Raw genomic sequence first — 22,124 nt, forward strand, 5'->3', positions numbered from 1 at the left:
ACCTGATGTAAAGTGTACCCTCACTCCTGTGCAAGTCAGATACTTTTCCCAAGTTCCGCTTTTCCCTACCCACACAATATTTTGTACTTTATTTGTTTAAGCTTTTTTATCAGGCCTTGTTGACATCATATGCAAGATTATTAAGAAAAAGTCATTATATATGTAAAGAAAAAATTACTATCCACAAAAATACAACCTCAGGTCAACTAACACTGTTGATATTAAAAGTTAAAGAGGAACTAATAAAAGTCTACAAAATTTCATAACTTTGGGTTATTTGCCCACATCAATTGAATGGAACTTAACAAGCAGTAAAACTGATAAACCCAGACAACAAACAATATATGCAGTGTACTTACAAATAATAACAACTAAAAGTTGTTGTAAATATGTTAAACCACCTTCATAAATGCTAGCTAAAGTTTCTAGAAAAATGTTTACTTCTTAGTCATGTGTTTGAAAGTTTTTTTATGGATCATTCCAAACCTATCAATTAAACTAATTAATATAAAACTGAGAGATAGCACTAAGCTCCAAAATAGTTTTTTCATCACATCAAAACTTTTCTAAATCTTTATCACACTCCTAACAAATCTCACTTATTTCATTCTTAAATGAAAGGAAGATACATTCTTGTTACATTGAACAGAACTGACCCGTTTTTCTGTCATGATGTATATATGATTTCTGCTTGGATCAAACAGCATATCTGGATTGACTGGAGAGCCTTCATCAATAGGCATGTCACTGTACTCAAAAGCACGCACAACAGAATCCACAGTAGCCTATCAAAAAATAAACTAAAACTAATGAAAGTATTTATCATGAAACTTCTTACTGCACAAAAAGTAAATGTATTTGAAAAATGTTGAAATCACAAATAATACTGTTCACGCAGCAAATTTTTTTATACTGAAAATACTTTTTCTAGTATCTGATCTCTACACACACACACACAATATCACAAACAAATGACATACCTAATTATAATAAATACCTAACACGTGCATTTGAACTTAATATAAAATTTTACACTCACCTTTTTCAAGTGGCCAGATGATGTCCCTAGAAATGCCACAGTATAATCATGTGTGGAAGTAGCTGCTACAGATGTCAATAACGTCCCAGAATAAGTCAAAACCGGAGCAGATTCAACTGGCATAGTACCTCCAAGTGGCGTGTTAACATTTGTTCCACAAAAGTCATCATTGATTTGAACTTGCTAAAATGCAAGTAAAAGCAATTCAGCACACTGTTTTACTTTTCTTTTAATTATATTGAAGACAAAAACAAAGAAAAAATTTCAGCCACTTAACAGAAAACACAACTGTCACAATTTTTAGTTCAAGTATTGACTATTTTGAGAAATATAATTTATATAAAGAAATATTCTGTGATTTTATACTATTTATGAAGGGGTTTCTTTATGCCATACTTAAGTAATTGAAAAAATTACTATGTAAATAAAAAGGCATCTTAAAATAAGGTAGACTAAAGAAAGCAATTTTAAAAATTTCATATATATAATAAATCTAATGCAATCTAAATGCAGAAATTCACACACTTCCAGTCTTGTACAATAGCACATACATATATACAAAAAAAATGGTAAATTAAAGCTTGCATCCAGATGTAAGTTCATACATCAAGCATTTTAGCACATCATCAAAAGAGCATAAGACTGTTCTCAATGTGAAAGTATCTATTGTTTAATCTTTTTTTAAAGCACAAAGCCCAGTGGACACAATTTGATGAATATAAAATTGGCATTCATTGTTGTCCAGGAGATTGGTGGTGCTATACACTAACAACACATTTCATAAGGTAGCACTTAAATTTTATACCCTCAAACAAGTCTTTCTCCAATTAAAGAGTATCAAATACCATACAGGTTTCAACTTTTACATGACAGAGTTTTATTTCAACCAAAGTATCCACCAGAATGGTCTTCATTAAAAACACTAGCAAGTGCTTATCACAATCATTACAATAGTAAATATGAAATATATTGTGTACAAAGTAACTTATTATGGGGATATTTTAGTAGTTTAAAGTAATTACTTGAGCTTAGTGAAAACACAAGTGATATAGTCCTTAAACTTTAATCAAGGTAACAAAGCAAATAGGAATTCATTTTTAGCTATCTCCTTTTTGAAATACATACTACAGCAGTGGTTCCCAACAAGGGGTGTGAGATAACATTTGTTTTGGCCACCTTTACCTTTATTCTTAAATAAATAATTACTGTAAGGGGTGCAAGAACATTAAAATTCTTTAGGGGGTGTGGGGCATAAAAAATGTTAGGAACCACTGTATTACAGAAAGAAATGTTACTTATCTTCACTGATTTTTGTAACATGAAATCTACAGATTTTACCTCACTAAATTGTTAAATATAATTGCCATCAAGAGAACTTTATATGATTTAAGACAAAGTATTCAATGTAGATTTTGATACCTTTCGTGCTTTTCAGTAGAAAAAGTTATGTTTTCAAACTAAGTTTTAATATGAAACACTTATAAAACCCATATACTGACTAGTCAAGATTTGCAATTTTGAGCAATATCAACTTAAGTTCATGGATAAGTAATATCACTCAGTGAATTTAATATATAAGGATATATAAAATGCAGTTCAGGTTTTAATGTTCAAAGTCAGTTAACACATTTCATTTTAAAATAAACAGTACTACTAGATCAACTTTAAATGTAGCTCTTAAAGATATTTTCTTAAATCAATAACTGAAACTAGCTGACCCCTCCATATATCATTACTTAAATAAAACTGTTAGTTACTTAAAGTCATTTCATTTATATTTTTACAAAGTTTTTTACATTATGCTACACAAATTATATATTTAAATCTGGATGCTTATTTTCATGATTTCCAAAAATAATTATTTTCTTTAAATGTTTCATAAATAATTCTCCTAGTACAAGGTTATTTTAAGATTCACAGTACTAACTAATAAAACATTAAAACATGTCTCTCTTCTCTTTTTCTTTCGTCCTAAACTTGAAAGAAACTCTGGGAGGTCTGAAGGGGAATATTCTTTCTTTAAAGTAGTGTGAAATTTCATACCTGCCAGAAGTGTTCTGGAAGGGGTGCATATAAATAACAGTGAAATAAAGAGCATCATAAAGACAAGCATGCTCAAAGCAAAAGCACTACTAGAGTTATCTATATACGTTTTGGTCACTTTAGAGATGGAGTACTAGAATGACAACTAGTTTAAAAAATAATTATAAAGTCAGATATTCTTAAAACATTTAAGCTTGAAAGAAGAATGAAAGGCCAGATAATTTAGGATCTGATAATCTTATGGATGTTCCAGTTGAGTGATAGAAGGAAAAATGTGGAAACATGTACTTGAATATTAGCAAAATTTTATCATGAAAATAGTTTTACTTATTATACACTCGTGCAAAGCCTGATCATCTGGTGGATTAATATTTTAAATCTAATTGCATAAGTATGTGGAAGTAAATGACCACAGTTAATCTAGATTTGAATTTTTTTTATATGTTGTACTAGATAAGATTAACTTAATGGGCTGAATGAGCTTGTGCCACCTAATTTCTAACTAGGTCATAAATTACCCATATCAGTGTAACATTTTGAGTCAAATACTTAATGCTTATGAAACAAATTTTCTATCCATGTATCAAAAAATTTCAAAATATTATGACTGTCTTGCATTTAATGTTACTTACGTATTTAGAAGATGTTTCTAAGAAATAAATGACTTGTTACAGCCTCAAAACAATCTATTCACAACTGACAAAAGCTGATTCATCTGTTTATAAGTAAACATTCTTATGTACAAGCATATAGATTAAAACAGCTACTATGTAATAAAACAAAGTTCCATTATAAGATTATATAAAGTAAATGTTAAGTGTGACACTGACAAGAGTAAATATTCATGTATACAAGCATGTACATTCAGACAGCTACTATGCAATGCAATAAAACAAATAAGATAGTAAAGCAAATGTTAAATGAGCCATATACGTCTTATATGACACATTAATGCCTGATCCTCCTACATTTACCAGGAACACACTAAACTGGAAGTGCAGCATTAGACAGTTGTAACTTATTATCAACATAAATGGTATTGGTGTTGTTAATAATGACAAAGAAAAAAGCTCAATTACACTATTTTAGACTAAACATTATAGAAAATGAGTTGCTAAATTAAGTAATTACACTTATTATATGCAGTACAAATAACAATAACTATTCCAATTAAATAAGGCTATTCAACAAAGACAACCTTTTAGCTCAGACTTTTTCTATGTAGTTAACACAGTGTAATGGGTCTTTAGGATAAACCATTACACACAATTACATATTTGGATAATTTTTATTTTGAAACTTTGACACTAACTACTGAGCCATTGATCTGCTTGTAGTACAAACTTGCATGAATATTTGCTGAATAAAATTTATCAGATATCTGAAATGTACCAGATAAAGTACACTTGAATTTCAAGCTTAAAAACTACTACCTTAACCAATATATACAGTAATTATCCAAAAGGAATATTTTTGAGATATTATGATTTCTAATCTTACAAAACTAAAGTAGTATATTACATACAACTTAAACTACACTATTTATTAATTATTGATGAACAAATTTTATGTTAATATTTTACTTAATTAAAAAATCATCATGACTTATCTCTCTTAGAGTGTATCTCAGCCAACATACCTAAAAAATTGTTAAAATCAAAAAAGCTTGTGTCTCTTACGTTGATATATAACATTTTGTGAATCTTAATATTTGAAATCACGTTATGAAGATACAAAAATTCATCACGATACATTTACAACAAGAAGTTTGTGTTTTTAAATAACTAACACAGCATTTCTGAAACAAGCAACCTGGCAAGTTCTACTTAATTGTGGTAATATGCAGCCAAGAACATTTAGAAATATATCTTTAATAAGCTTGCTCAGAGTATTGGAAAGGACAGAAAAGTACTTTTAAATATTTTTAGTTATTTAACTTAAATTTAGATTTAACTTAAATCTAATTATAATTTCAAAATATGGGATTTTAAACAAAACTAAGATGTCTATAACTTTTGCAATACATAATCATAATTTGAGGTATAATCAAAAATAGAATGGATGATAATTTTACCCATTTTAAAAACTGATAATATCAAATACATATTTTCTTCATTTTAACTTTGTTCAAAGCTGAATATTTGGGTAGTTTTATGTGAACTGATATATATCATGTTTCATAATGTTTAAGATATTCCACATAAAGAAATCCTTAATTTTTATAATTACACACAGCTGAGCTTCTCAAAAGTTTTTCTATGCCACAAACTGAGAATACCTTGCCTAAAGTTATGCTAGGTAAGTTGAACTACAATGGACATTAATATCAAGCTCTTACAGTTCTCTACTCAATACTAAATCATATGGCTAAAGCATACTATTAGAGAGAGAGAGTCATCTTTCAAAGAAATGGCCTCCCGCTAGTACAGCTGTAATTCTCCAGATTTACAATGCTAAAATCAGGGGTTTGATTCCCCTCGGTGGGCTCAGCAGATAGCCCGATGTGGCTTTGCTATAAGAAAAACAAACAAACAAACTTCAAAGAAATGTGGATCAATGACTATGGTTTAGTAAGAGAAGTAGTGTTAATAGAATCCCTAACTAAGGTATGCCATCTGGTTTATTGTTCCCTTCATTGGTGTGCTACTTACTATATCTAATAATTATATTTGCATTATATAACTAACCAAAAAAATATCCTAATTGAGCAAACCTAGAGAGATACAATTAGGCTTACAGACAAAGATAAAATAACAGCAGGAGTACCCAAATAAAAAAACAATGTACTCTAATTTTTATAAGTACATATGCAAGAAAAGTATATTTAACTAGCTGTAGTGATGACCAGGTTAATTTTAGTTTCACTTTACGTCTACAACTTACTTTGATCTAATGTTACTTGTGCTACTTATTTCACTTGTGTGAAGCACAATAAACTAATTATTGTCAAACATGAACTTCACTGAAATTTTTAAGAATTACTTTTACAAGGCTTTTACATCTGAAGAAGCAGAATTATTTCATATTTGTAACATTATTTCTTCCTAAACCTTATGTTATCTTCCATGTGAAATCTCTTTTGTTAATGAGGCATTCATTACAATTTGTGTATTTGTTTTTTATTTACACCTGTAATACAAAATTTTGAAAAGCCCAAAGTAAATGTTTATATCCACTTCTGTAACTTAATTTTTTAAGAATTTATTAAATTAAACAGAATAAATATAAACTTATCAAACCATTCTAGTCCTGTTGTGTAAATAGTCAAATTTATAGCTGGGCAATTCAATCAATTAGTCATTTATGACTGTTGATTACATTAATGAGTGTTTTCAACACTAATTGATTAATGTCATCAAAATAATCAGCTAATTAAAGTTAGTATGCCAAATTATTAAAAAAAACTGATTAGTCAAAATTACAATTACATGGGTTGTCACGGAAATAATTAACTAATCAAAATTAGTGGATCAAATTATTACTTTTTTATTATTCCACAAACTGATTAATGAATTGCATTCTAGCATAATTTATAAATGTGTAAAGTATATTTTTCACTTTGTTGTATAACCAAGCTGAGATCTACAGAAAGGGTAAAAAAAATCTATTCCCCTCAGAAATAAGTAACTACTTGTACTAAAGGCACAGATCTAGACAAAGATTCTGCTACCCCCCATTTTATCCATGAATTGATAACTATTCTTTGATGTTGTGAAAGCAAGCAAGGATCTAACAGATCCAGGGTGCTAAACTCCTTCCCTCATTTCTTAAACTAATAACTATTATTCAATGCTCTGCAAGTGGCACAGATTTCAGAGGCCCAAAGCCCCTATTTGACTTTTTCAGAATTAAAAAAACAGCCAATTATCCTGACACAACCTATTGTATAAAAAAAAAATCAATGTTCGATAGGAATATTAATTACGATAAAAATATTTTTGAGGTTTGATAATAAACGTTCTGTTTACCAAAATTATTATTTCTCTCGGTATGATATATAATTAAAACCAATTTTAATTTCAAAATTTTAAATTGTTTTTAATAGCTTTTATTTCCATATAAATCACCTTTGAAACTGATGGATTACAACTTTAGCTGATAATTTACAAAATATACTAAATTTTAACTTATTTTGGTAACTTAGAAACAATACAATCAACACTGATTAATTTAGAACATTATATTAATATTGTGGAAATCTTCTTCCATATACAATGGACTGAAAATGTGGTTAGTGTTATACAACTGACTTAAAAAATCAACTGGAATCATAACCCTAATTGTAAAAATGAGATATCACTACATGTTGTGTGGAAAAGTTAAAATGTTATTTGTAAACACAATAATGTCATCTGATTCAGCTTTCTAGTTTTATTATCCATTCCCTGATAGATTTTAAACTTTATAAGATAAAGGATTAAATATCACATTTTATTTCACATAATATTTTGATGTTATTTTAATATTTGTTTGATATTAAATTTAAGATAGTTGTAGAACATAAAAAATACAAGGTTTTTACTTTGGACAAGTATCTTTTTTTTGCCTAATAAATGAGTTATAATTAATTTCCACTCATTGGTTACACAGCATATGGATAGATGTAGTTATAGTTAAACCCTAAATCTCCAACAAAGTCATAAATGCTTTATAAACATGTAAAACAGCAGTCAACTTCTTGAAATAACAAGCCTGGAAAAGTAACTGTTAAGTAAAAATTTGTTTTAAAATGATAATACTTATAGAACACCATCTTCATGTACAATGTTTAGAACTAAAAAAATGTAGCTTAATGCTATATTATTGTGTGTGAAGCCTAGAGTTTTTTTTCTGGTTTTTCATAGCTTTGCCATTTCATAACATTTTTGGCACAAACTTTAAAATCAATTTTACATATTAATCCAATTGTACTTCAATAATTTCAAATTGTAAGTATTTTAGAATCAGTATTTTATCACTTTTCCCCTTTCTATTTAGTATAATTCATAAAGTAAAAATTTTTCATTTCTACACAGTAACAAAGGTTTTTCCTTTGAACATAATATTTCAATTTTTTTTCCAGCTTCAGAATTGTTCTGAACATGCCAAGTAACTATTTTTCAAAAAACAACAACATCAATTTCAGAGAAAAAAATTATACATTTCTTGATTTTCAAGAGTCTTCCTTAAAGTTTATGGAGACTTTAAACGAAATATTGTATGATTTAAGTTTGTTTTTGTTTTTTTTAGTTTCTGTAAAGTTTTTTCATTTTGTATTGTGAAAGCATTTGTGTGTTAAATTACATCTGTTTGAAATTAATATTAAAAAAATTTTTACTTTAATAGATAAATCAGGTTTTATTTGGTTGTAATGTTTATAAACATGTTTTTTAATATTACTATCTCCAACAAATAAAATATTCAAGTGAAATAAGTTTACTATTTAGCTGAAAGATAGGCAATTACAAAATATTCTAACTCAAATCTTTGTTAAATGTTATTACATTTATCCAATTTAAATTATGTACATAAATAAATTGCCTAACTGGCAACTTAATTATTTCTGTGGCATGTTTAGCAGAAACATTACCCCTAACACTAATAGTAAAACATTTTCATTAATTACATGTTTGTTTTAGAGAAGGACCAGGTGGCAATGTTTATTCAACATTAGTATTTCATTTGTCAAGTAGAAAATATATAGATTATCTTTCATATATAAAAAGTGGGAACAAAATGTATTTTTTGCAAAAATAGTAATACTACATTATATTAAAAACTGGAAACAAAATATATTAAGATAAAAGTATGTTTTTGTAAAAATTATAATACCACAGTAGAACAAATCAGTGTTCAAACAAGTTAAAGACAGTACACACCTATTTTGTGCTTCATGTTTGCTTGTATGGGGTAGGAGGGGTATAGAAGGTATGAATTAAATGATTAATGAGCTCAATTATAAACTGATTAGCAAATACCAGTAATCATCCATTTCTAATTAGATTTATGACATAACTATTAGTTCCTTTTAGTTGAATGCATTACATTTTTAAAACTGCATTTCTTCAAACTCACAATACTTCATCTATATATTTAATGAAAACATTTTTCATATTACTTATTACCACTGAAAGAAAAACAAAAACCTTTACTTGGCATATATATAGCTACAGTGAACTGGTATCTGATGTTTTAAGATATTAGTACTCTTTCAATATAATGTGTAGATAAAATCTAGGCAAATGGTTCTCACCCTCTGTACGTGTACTCCTGGAAGTAAGTGAAGACCTGTTTTGAAAAATTTTAAAAAAGCACCAAAAATTGGTGGACAGCACCTGTAAGATACCAACGTACTCCACTAGCCAAAGCTTAACATTTGTGTTGTTGAATCATCTTTTAATCATTACGTTTGATCTTATTTTATTTGCATAAATCTTAAATTTTTTAAACAAATTTTGTGCTACTGGTATATCAAGGGTTCAAAGATCTGATTAAGATAAACAAGATGGAAATTGATATAAATATATGAAAACCAAAAATAAAAAATACAATAATTACATATTGAAATAAAAATTATTTGACATGCATACAGAACATATTTCGATACTTTCCCTTAACATTTTTTAAGTATTTCTGTTTTGTATAATTTGATTAATTCACCGTAACTTTAAGTTCAACGTAACTTTAAATTACAGTGGTAATTTTAAGCATTCAAAAATAATCTACCAAAACTTCTAGAGATTGTTTAATGTTATTATGAATTGAAGTTCAGAGGTATTTAGTTTATAAGCTTGTACATACATAATTGTGATTATGCTTAACAATAGTATGAACACTATCAAGTTAAATACATCTCAAATGTTACTTTGAACCTCCATTCTTCACTAAAATAAACTTATTTTAGATTGGAACTTTAAGTGCTTACTCTGGAGTAAAATATAAATTTGCTTTCAATTCATCATTGGCAGAATTTAATACACATGCAGTTTGTTGCATCTGTATTGAAATATAAACAAAGCTATCCTGCATTTTGTGCTTACAGCACAGTAAACCTGCAGCATAAATTTTTGGAAAAAGCATGCCAATTACGAGGTTTACTGTGAGAGAAAACTAACAAAAAAAAAAGCTCAAAGTAGGATTAACAAAAGTACTGTACTTTAGCTTACTTAGTACAAAATGTTTGTATCATCAGAAAAGTTGAATTTTCGTAGTTACTTTTATATCAATTTTGTGTGCTAACAATTAATATACTTGCATTCCTTGATAAGGAATCTTATCACAGCAACTTAAATATTCAAAAGATTTTCAACAAAATTAAAAGTTAGGAAACAAAACCATAAAGTATCCATGCCACCCTCACACTTAACATTATTTAGGTTGTCAAATTCATGTGCATGTTTGGATGGCAGAACACATACGGTGTGAAATAACTATTTACAAGTTATAAAAAATGCACTAATGTCACCTAAAATAGAGAAATTGAGTTAATAACAAATGATTTTTAGATCATAAAATAGGTTTTCTTCATTTTCTACTTCATGAATGTACAAAATATGACAGTAAATGCAAAATGTTTTAGACCTTTCAGAAAAAGATTTTAAAGAATGCCTCATTGTTTATATGCCATATCTTTAAATTACTCTAAAGGGGCATTCTAACTCAATTCAATCTTAGAATGTGCATTATAAATTAGTTACCCATGAAGCATTTTATTAGTTTTGTTTATAAACAATCATAGAACTAGCTAACTTTACTAAAACTTTACTACCAAAAGCAATAGAAACATTAAATACTATGAACTATTTTTTTTAACAATACTGATACTGATGTTACCAGGTTAACAAAAAACAAGCAAATCAACAACCTTATCTTCAGCTTATTTTCTCTAGTCAACAATTTTAGACATATCTCAGATGCCCATGGCTTCCCAGCAGAATATTTCCCATATTTGCACACATACATAAATACAGATATAATTTGAAGAGATTTTCTACAAGAGTGACATTCCTAAAATTGTTATTCATAAAAACTTTGGCATCACCTACCTCAATGAGCTCTGGCAAGTATTCAGACCCAAAAATAAATGGTGTCAAGAATAATACTTGACTAAATAAACACATTTATAACCATGTTGACAACTCAGAGGCTCACACAAAACACATAACAAAAGTGGTTTAGAAGCACTTTGTCATGTATACTAACCTGAAAAGACATCTTAAGACTTGCAAATATTTTATTACAATATTTAATAATATTATTTTTGTCACTCATCATTATTTCTTAAAATGTTACACATATCATTAAGGAGGATTTTTGCACATGCACATTTCTTCAAAATACAAATAAGAGGTAATGTATCAATTACATGTAATTCTAATGTTTTAACCATCAAATACTTACTGTTGATATACAATGTTGGCTAGGGTTGATGAAATCCAATCCTCTATCTCCATTACCATTGAAACAATGCTGGATATTTTGGATGAATTTTCGATGGACAGCAGAAAGAGCATATACACATAGGGCGGAGTTCTGTGAGGGTTTATCATAAATATCAGCTTCATCATTGGATCTAGCAAACACTACAAACAACACTTTGTCCTGGGCTGTGATACCAAGGGACACTGCTAAATCAGATCCAGGTCTACCTACAAAAGCTGCCTGAGCTAGGTTGTAGTCAGTACCATCATGAGACCGACACTTTAAAGGGACTTCAGTGTAGGAATAGTAGTCGGGATCACCCTGGCAAATACGGACGAGTTTGGAGATATAGGGTTCGGGACGGTCAGTATTCTCCTTCTGAACTGTGACAAAATACGAGAAACCCTTGTTGGCAAAACCATAAACATAAGTAATGGGATAGATGGATCGAGCTAAGCTGTTTACATTGACCTTAGTGCCTGTGGTTACCTGTGATTCTGCTATGCTGAACATTGTGTTACGATTCAAACTACGACTACTCACAGCAGGCACGTCAGAACGATAGGGTCCATTCCCTGTGTAAGTCACTCCAACATATAGTACTTGGCGCCAAGAAGCATCCTCAGGACGTTTGAATTTTCCTATAAATGCTACTGTTGAGGCTGTGGCATTGTTAGCCACCACAGATTCATTGGCTGGAGTCTTATAATCAGACACATTGGTCAATTTATGCACAGTGCAGACTCCCTGAAACAAACTACCACAAGCTATCAATCTACTCTGAGCATAATCAATCAGCAAAGCTTTGTTATAGTAGTTCATCAGCTTCTTAGGCACCTGAGGACAAATGCGAGTAACAGGACAATCATCACTGTCTTCTTTAGGACCCATTACAACTGTTGCCTCTAGTGTCAACATGGGTGTCAGCTGGTAAATCTTGTTTACACCACCAACATACACTTTACCAGTGATGGAATACACTGCCATATGACTAAACTGCTCAGAATGGACGTCTTCAAACACTTTGTAACCACTGTCAAGCTTAGACATCAGGACTCCACTAATACAGAAAGACAAGATTGTAATCCAGAAACACCACCATGGGTGACTTCCAAAGTTTCTCCACAGTTTCTTCATAATGAAGATGACCTACAACTCCTGGTTGAGCCTAATTTTCAAGCTGCAGTCTTGATCAGTTGTTACTATACAACATCTACACTCTTCATACCTGCAAATACACAAAAATAAAAAACTAAGAATTGATTTAAACCACCTGTGAACTAAATCAAAGCCTATAAATACAGTTTCTCATAACATTGTTCTTCATGGCACAAAAAATAACCAATTTAATTCCAAAAAATAGTATACTATACAAGTGAATTGTTAACCTTATAAAATTGTTCATAATAAAATGTCAAAGCACAGATAAAAACAAGCAGAAAAATTCTGCCACAATTTTGCTACATTATGCCTTTTATTTTGTACAAGTGTATAAAATGTATGCCAATTTATTCCAAGAAAATCAATAAATAAAAAAAAATCAGTTTTTTTACAATAAAAAATAATTCAGGATCTGACTAACATTTTGGTAAATATTTCAGGCAAAATTACTAAGTCTCAGGCCTTTCATAAGAAAAACTACACTTATGTAGTGATTCAACATGCAAATGAATTTGTACATATAAATTGCACAAGCACTTAAAGTGATGAATTATGACATGAAAATAGCAAAAAACATCTCTTTAAAGTTATGAATATTTGTATTATATTAATAGAATTATTCATTTTATCAAAACTATATCTAATAAGTGCCCATTTTACAGAAACTGAAATGTTTGAATTTGTTGCCTTTAGTTACCATCTTCTCCATTTACTTCCTGAACACTCGAAACAACTTGAAGAGCTATTATTATGACACATTTAGACTTTCTTCAGGAGTGTGTATGTAAAATTATGAAGTAATGTATCATTGAATATGGTCTTTATTGTAAGAGTAAGAAATAGCACACACAATTAGATTTGTGCATGTGCTTAGACAAGAACATGTAACCACCCACATCAAATAAAAAGGACTGACGTCTTTTGTTACCACTATTGTGATATTTTCTGGCTAACATTATATCTCATAAAACAAAACTGAGAAAAACTATCACTACCAAGATTCTCCCACTGGTACAGCAGTAAGTCTACATATTTATAATGCTCAAATCAGGGATTTGATTCCCCTCAGTGGACTCAGCAGATAGCCCAATAACACATACACACACAAACAAACAAGAAATAACCACATGATTTCAAAATCACAAAAGGACATCTTCTGCTTATAACATCATTCTTAATTTTAAAATTCATATCAAATTATTTATACATAAAAGCTGTAGAGACAGCTTTAAATTGTTCAACACTTGCAATATTTTCCAGAAAATAATTATACAACTAAAAGATGGATAAAACACATTCAAGCTGAAACAACTACACAGAATTCTGAACCAGACATGATGCAAAAGTTGTTGCTGAAAGCATCAGATGATAGTGCAAAGAGACACTTAGGAATAGCCTACAAAGATTCAACATCAGTCCTATGACACTTCACATTATTAACCTTCATCAGAACACTCAGGTTCCATATGGACCCCAATTACTTTCTCAGTTGTACATCTTTTTTTATATACTCATTATAAATTTAAATCTATCCATGTAATTTTCAAGCAGAAACCCAGTAACAACACAACACCTTTGTTTTCAGCAGGCAGGTAAAGTATGTAGCTGTAATTTAATATTTATCTGGGGTCCAAACAAACCCTATACTATCATTGACCATCATACTTCCAGTTCACTCTGTAGCATACAAAAATTTCTATATATTTATTTCACTATATAGGCTGTTATAGAAAATAATCCATCAAAATAGTCCAGTATAATTTCATGTCTGTATAAAACATCACTGTGGTAAGCATGTATGCACATCTCATTCCTCAAGTGTTCTCAATGATGACTGCCTATAATGCCCAATTTTGTGGAAACGTTTTTGATAATAGTTGTAAAATAACCTACTTAATGGTTTGTCAACCCAACCCACATATACAAGGATACATTTGTTAACAGTCTGGTGAGACCCAAGGTGACCCACAACATACACGCTTTTCTTTGAAGTTGAATTTTGCAGTATTATGGTAATCTCACCACAAATTGATGGATAATGACTTAAATATCAGAGTATAATAAAACTTCAGCATTTTTGTGATACAATTTTTGTACAAGAAATGATTTAATGCTACATATTTGTATACTGTAAAACAATGTAATTCTGTAATCTGTTGATTTGTCAACATATTTCTTCTAGAATACATACATTATTATCTTAAACTAATGAAATTTATAATGTAGTTCATTTGTGGAATTTCAATCCAAAGCTTATTGTAATGATAATTTTGTGCTGGGATACCCTTGAACCCTAGGTGTTCCACAAAAAATTTTCATACATGTACTGATAAGGGTTAAAAAATACTGAGAAGTTCCTGAAACATTTTAGACACAAAAACAAGTAGCAAAGAAAAAATGAAGAAACTTTAGTGATTATAATGGGTTTAAATCACAACAGCACAATATACACCAGAGGATAACAAAATCCAATTAAAGCACGTGTGTTAAATAAATTTTCTGTTTTAAAATAGCTAAACATTAATAAATCTTAACAAAAAATAGAAACCTTGTTAATTTCACAAGCAAATAAATTTGGTATAATCAATACAGAAACCTGCTCAATACAGAAATAAATTAGTAAAATAATTTAAGCAAATTTAACTATATTCACTTGCTTGAGTGCAAAAATCCCAGAGGGGTTACAATAGTATGAAAAAATGTAACTGCATAAAAATTCAACAAAAAAGGAGGTATGATATTAACAAAAAGACTTAGTACATTACATTTAAAGGAACTAGAACACAGTTTACAATATGAACAGTGTCATCTCCTCAAGCCACCTGAAAAAGTAAAGATGAAAACAAGTCAATATGACACTGGTAAAATATGTAAGTTTGCCATATCATGTGATAGGTCAGTGACATCAACAAAGAGGAGGTAGACATCCACCATTAAATGAGGAAGAAGTAGACTAAATATGGAAGCTCAAATTTGAATTAACAGCCTGACTTAAAATGTTTTTGTTCTTTTTATTTAAATAAGACTAATCAGAAATATTAATAAAAATTAATAAATAAAAAGGTCTTATGGAGTTAAAAACACAGTTCTTTCATAAGGACTAGGATAAGTTACCCAATGCCCCGAATACTTTAGATGCAGGACAGAACTAAGTACCCAGAAAAAAAAACAAGCTTTCATGGGCCAGGTGCCAAATAACCTAGCTGACCTGTGATTCAAATAAGAAGTTGAAAAGATGTGTACTAACACATAATGGATGTTTTAATTACTGATATAATTGGAGGTGTAATTAACAGAGGTGAGGAAAACAGTGAAAGCTTTAAATTGTGTTAATTTGTTGTTTTATATAAATCATCCTAGAAATATATGCCTATTATGCTGATATTGTAATTGCTCAGTCTTGAAAAGTTCTGGCCTGACTGTTGTGTGTACACACACAAGATTTATCAAAACATTGTGCTCATTTGTGTACATTTCTTGATGAGTGATATATCATTAAGTTTGCCAAGATATTCTTAAGGGTATATTTGAGTAGATGGAATGCTATTTTTATGGCTGTATTATGTTCTTGAATTTCATAGTGTAATGTATTGAACATCTTACAGGTAATAGGACATCCATGTATAAATAGTGACCTAAGTGCTTTGTAAATAAGAACAGAGTGGCTATTACATGCTTTATTCATACCCCCAATATGTCTGTAGCACAAGTCTTGTACTTGGGTTTAAGAGGAATTAAAATAATTAATCCAAAGCAAGTGTATGATAAGGGCCATTACTAAGAATTCACTTGTTTTAAATGTAACAAGTACTACATAATGTCAGTTAAATATTGTGAAATACATTTTGTTTTTGTAAATTGGTTAGGTGCTATTTTAAATATCAATGACCTGAAAAAATGTAAGGAAAAAAACAACCTAACATTCACAGTAGCTTAAGTTTTATAAACAAAAAAAAGGAAGAAAGGACAAAAAAGATGATTTTATAAAGTTATCATATATTCAACTGATGTGCAATCAAATATCTTACACAAAACTATCAAAAAGAAAATAATTCACAAACTGTATATTCAAAACCTTAAAAAAAGGATTAATGAAAAGATAATCTTAAGGACATTGTCTGCAGTAACCAGATTTATAAAATATTTCTCAACTGACTTTAAACTGCAGCAAATGTTTGAAATTAACATAACAAGCTCAGAAAGTATTGATAAAAATGAGCCTTTGTAAAGTACTATCAAAAGGTACAATTCAAATGTAAACAACCAGCTCTGAATGAAAACAATCCCCTTAAAATGCTTAGCAGTTACAACATTTATTGATATTACAATTCAACTTTAATGAAAAGCATTCATAAAATGAGGGCAGGAAGGTAGATAAGTAATAAAACATAACAGTGACAAAACTTTGATTTGAAAATATGAAAGTGGGCAAAACAATATCAAAAGATAAGAGTTGGCAATGACAACCTAACAATTACCTTTAATTCATGCAATTAATGGTTTCAACAAGTCACTTTGTATCATTAAGGACACAATGGAAGATAACAAAATTGAGCTGTTATTTTATTTCAAAATTTGTGGTGCATACTGGAGGGATTTTCACATTTTCATAAAGCTAAAAAAAAATTACCTTTATACTCCAGATAAATATGAAAGAATACATTTTTATTTAAACCAATATTTAAATCAAATTCTTCAGGGTTCATATACGTAACTATTACTGGCATGTCAGAATACTGAGCAAAAAGTTTACAATGGCAAACAGAATACTTTACGTAACAAAAGAGAAAACCACTAATCCAACCATGACACAAAAAAAACCACAAAAACTTAAATATAGTCCTTCACATTCAGAAATCAACAAATGTTTAAAAGAATTTAAATTTACAACATGTAACACAATCAAACTTATTATACAAATTTTACTTAGAAACACATTCCAAGGGACAAAAGTCTTTTACAGTTTATATTTATTACACCTAAAATTCAAATTTATGTTCCCAACCTCATTTTACCACTACTTAAACTTTTAAAAAGTAGTTAAAGTCTCTCCTCTATTAATCAAATGAATCAAGTCCCTTGCAACTACAAATATAACAAGTCTTCCATCATAATTCAAATTTATAAAATAAAATATTTCTAGTAGCGTGTTTAAAAATTTTTCTTTCATATTGAGACCATATAACACAATGTATTTCATGACATTTCATAAAATAATCATATAATTTGAATTAATAAATGTCATGAACACACGTAAGACAGATTCGTTCAGTGGATAGAAAACAAGCTATATGAAAGAAGACGCAGGGTTGTTATAAGTTGGGTACCTCAGAGCTCAGTGTGAGATTAACTTTGCTCTTTTGATTTATATCATTGATAAATGATGCAAGAGTTAGAGATTATTCAAATTTGGTGATGACATTAAACTTTTGGGTGTTGATGGCTGTAAGAAGGATGCTACTACTTTACAAAAGGATTAGTTGGGCAAATACAGATTGATTTTAATCATAATAAATGCAAGATAATGCATGTAAGATATTACAATTTAAATTATAAGTATAATTTTGATGTGAATAATCTTAACATTTTATGGAAGAAAAGGAGTTTGGTGCTCTAATTCTTCAATCTCTTAAGCCATTCAAACAATTTGCTGTTGCTACTAACAGGGCAAAAAGAATTTCATGTTGTATCTACAAACATTTTGAATATATGTCTAAAGAGGTTATAATCTCATTGCAAGGACTAGATCTAGAGTACTATGTTAGGGCTTAGGTTCCTTACCTTTAAAAGAACACTGAATTGAGATATTTAAGACTGTTGATAGAATTAATGATGTTGATACATTTTTTGTTTGTTTTTAAGGGTGAGAATGTCAACATTAGGAAACAAACACAAACTTTGGGAAGGTAGAATTCATCTTCAGCTAATACATCTTTATTTTTCTAATAAGGTGAATAGCCTTTAGAATAGGTTACCTTTAGATGTGGTACATGCAGTTAATTTAAGTAAAAGCTTAATAAATATTTGAATGAAAAGGGCTAGTTTTTAAATTTTGTACTTTTATTTTACTGAATAGAATAACCTAGGTGGTTTTCTTATTTTTTAGTATTATATTATCAACTATCCAAAATATTTACAATTAGTGTTTTTGATTATATCAACGACAAGCCAACAAATTGAAATATTACCATTATGGTTTCTCATTTTTATCTTTGATTAATTAAAAGGTTGTTATTCTTAAATCACATAAAAATATCTTGAAGGTTAACTATCAAGCCTGATGTTTAATTTATTATCTACTAATTGTCAAGCTCTTGCCTAATTAATCTTGTAATAGGTTACAGTTAAAAGTAAAAACATCTAACTTCACAATTGCTTTAAATAAATACACACTAACTATAATAATTCTTTTCATCACAGTAATCACTTTTACACAAATATTCTGCTGATGGTTTTAGAAACTTATCGATAATCACACAAAAGTATTTTACCAAAGACAAGTTTCTCTAATATCATTTAAAATATCTCAATCTTTAGCATATTTTACACACCTATTTTCCAATATTGTTCAGACCCTTTTGAATCAGATAAGATTCAAATGTAAATCTTATTTAAAAAAAAAAAAAAAGGTGAGAAACATGGCAAGAGACAATCAAAGAAAGTTCTTTTTATAGTTTGAGATTCATACAAGTTGAAACTTTTAAACTTAAAATATTTTCTTTAAATTTCAATATTGTTAAATATAATACAGTTCTGATGAATCTTCAGAAAGTTGTTGAAAGTAACCTATATGTTGAGTTGGTTTACTACAAATGAAAGAATTCTGGTACAAATACCTGCAAAAGTTTTACCTGTTACTTTCAAAAGTTTTGAAATATTAAAAATTATTACTCTTATTTTTAAAACTCATTCTGTTGAGAAAGAATAGTGAATACTGTATGTTATAAAATTACACAATAAAGTTGTCAGTATAATTACATTGGATCTTTATAAATTTGTGTGAAAATGAAGATGGTAAACTTTATGGTAAAATTTCACTGGTAATAATAAATAGCCATTTATTTAATTAGAGCTTATTTTAGGGCTTGTTGCTTGTTATTTAAGTTAACAGATTAACAGATCTGAAAATAATATATCCAAGTTCAATGATATAATGATGTCCTGAAGAGTTGATACACTTAACTTTATTCTGACAAAAAAACAACTAGGAAATGTTATTGATTATAAACAGAAAACAAACAGCATGCTTTAATAAAGAAAAGTACAAAATTATTCAGTTTAAAATATGAAAGTTCAGAAAGAATGTAACTATCAACAATGAGTAATTCCTTATGTGTTAAAACAACTGGATAAACAAGTAACCAATGATAAAAGCTTGAAAATCAACTGAGTGTTCAAGCATATGGTTCAAGAAACAATGAAATCTTGTTCTATTTATAGAAATTATAAATTTAAAAGTGTTGTAAATTAATAAGAGATTCTGCAAGGCCTTCATTGAAATATGTCGTTTTGGTCTTCTGTTTACAAAAAGTTAAAGTGAATTTGGAGAGCAGCTACTCAAACTATAACTGGTGTAAGAAAGTTAAGTTACAAAGAAATACTGAAAATGGGAGAATTTTATTTAAGTATCAAAACAGCTAAGGTTTGGAAGAATCTTACAACAAACAGTTTAGTTAGCAAAATGAATACTTTGCAAATGATCCTGTTGAGTAGCTTAGATTTGTTTTATTCAAGACAACAAATTTAGATAACTGAAATTAAATAAAAAATAATAATCATTTATAAAATTAAGGTTTATATACACTTTCACCTTGCTAACTGGATGATTTTCATAAAAGAAGTGTTCAATAACAAAGTAAAAATTAATACCATACTTTTCATATAAATCAAGTACACCTATATGAACTCATAAAAACATTAATTTTTATCAAATAATTATAATCCAACCACAACAATAACCTATATTAACTAGACAAATAAAAGGTAAAAGATGAGTTTCATTTGATAGCTTACATTTTCAAACACTTTAAAATACTTCATTAAATCATAATAACTTACTTGTATGAAAATGTCCTCAAAAATGATTTTATTCTGAGACAACAGAATGACTCATTTATTCATTAATCATTAACTATTGTTGTGTCACTGCAATTTATTTGATGCTATGAAAATCATACATGTATTTTAGTTAAAATTTATATAAGCCTAAGAGCAGCAATTTACAGAAAACCTGCTAATTTTAAACGGAATTTTTCTAGTTCCACCCACTCTTATTCTACCGTTCTTTTATTTACCATAGTTAAAATTACATAAACATACATTTGGCAGGGCGTGAAAAAGACAAGCATTACTTTGTGATCTAATAGTGATAGCGCAACTTCCATAACATAAGGGTTCATTTACTTATTCCAAATTTTCTAATTTTAGTCAAATGCCAAGTTCTCAATCTAAGTAATTATAATTCTGTGGCATTTCTCAAACATTCCAGATAAATAATAAATACATGTTGATTACAAAAATAATATGTTTGTCATGGAGTGACGTAAGTAAACCCGTTAGTTAATGCATTGCCATTGAGGCAAAATTCTAAGCCTAACTCAATAAATGTACTGTAATGTTCAGTCTTACATAGTAAGACTACGCACAACAAAAGCAGGTTTCATTCAATTTGTGCCATCCAAAACTTTGGTTTCTCGAAATATTTACAATCATACATATTTTATTACATCACTAATAAACATTCTAGAGTCATATTTACCAAGTTTCAACAAATAATACCCAACCTTGAAACTTGATGTTTTCCTAAATTAACTTCAAACACCATCAACACGAACAGAAAAAAAAATGTAGTCATTATCCGAACTCAAACACAAATCCGCAGCAACGGGCGCACCAATACACGTACATACACTTACGACCCAACAAACTCAGATATGACCAAGTTACTATAGCTCGACGATTGTAACTTACTCTTCCAGGGGCGCTCTAACAGCTTGAATATAGTGTGGCCTATTACAAATGCAAAATATAACGCGTAAAAAATAAACGTATCTTAGCACTTTTCTGTTTTAAAGTACACCTATAAACACGATTATCACCCATGTCATTGGATCAAACATTTGTGGATTTGTAGTGAGCATATTAAATAAAAAAACACAAAAGTTATTGGTAAACCTGAAAGTTACCAAATAATCATGATATACTTAAATTATATTATAAATCCATATACCGAAAATACTTGTGTATAATAAATAGCTACATGGAAATTTATAGCAAGTCGGTTTTTAGTGGATAATTAATTTCATACAGCAACACATAAATATTAACATTTATAAAAAACAACAACAACAACTAGTATATCTGGAAATTACTTAGTTTAATATTAGAAACGTCTTCTTTATGTCTTTCTTTCTTTTGTTTTCTTTTCTGCTATATAACTGAATCAGGCTAATTCATAACCTCTACATGATACCTACAAATC

General features: G+C 29.1%; 1 protein-coding gene across 3 annotated transcripts in view; it reads right to left on the reverse strand.

Moving 5' to 3' along the window:
- The window catches only part of LOC143222293 (plexin-A2-like), a 106,278-nt gene extending 84,672 nt beyond the window's left edge, over positions 1–21,606 (reverse strand). For 2 of the 3 annotated variants that reach the window (XM_076448613.1, XM_076448616.1), the window contains exons 1-4: positions 21,427–21,606; positions 11,462–12,710; positions 1,040–1,222; positions 657–785 (exon numbers count right to left, since the gene is read on the reverse strand). In XM_076448613.1, coding sequence (XP_076304728.1) covers positions 657–785; positions 1,040–1,222; positions 11,462–12,619 — 1,470 coding nt within the window. In that variant the 5' untranslated portion in view covers positions 12,620–12,710; positions 21,427–21,606. Of the gene's footprint in view, positions 1–656; positions 786–1,039; positions 1,223–11,461; positions 12,711–21,401 lie in introns of all 3 variants that reach the window. The other variant, XM_076448615.1, reaches the window with a different exon arrangement.
- Positions 21,607–22,124: the final 518 nt, after the last annotated feature.

This window comes from Tachypleus tridentatus, chromosome 8, assembly GCF_004210375.1.
Source record: "Tachypleus tridentatus isolate NWPU-2018 chromosome 8, ASM421037v1, whole genome shotgun sequence".
NCBI classification, from domain to species: domain Eukaryota; kingdom Metazoa; phylum Arthropoda; class Merostomata; order Xiphosura; family Limulidae; genus Tachypleus; species Tachypleus tridentatus.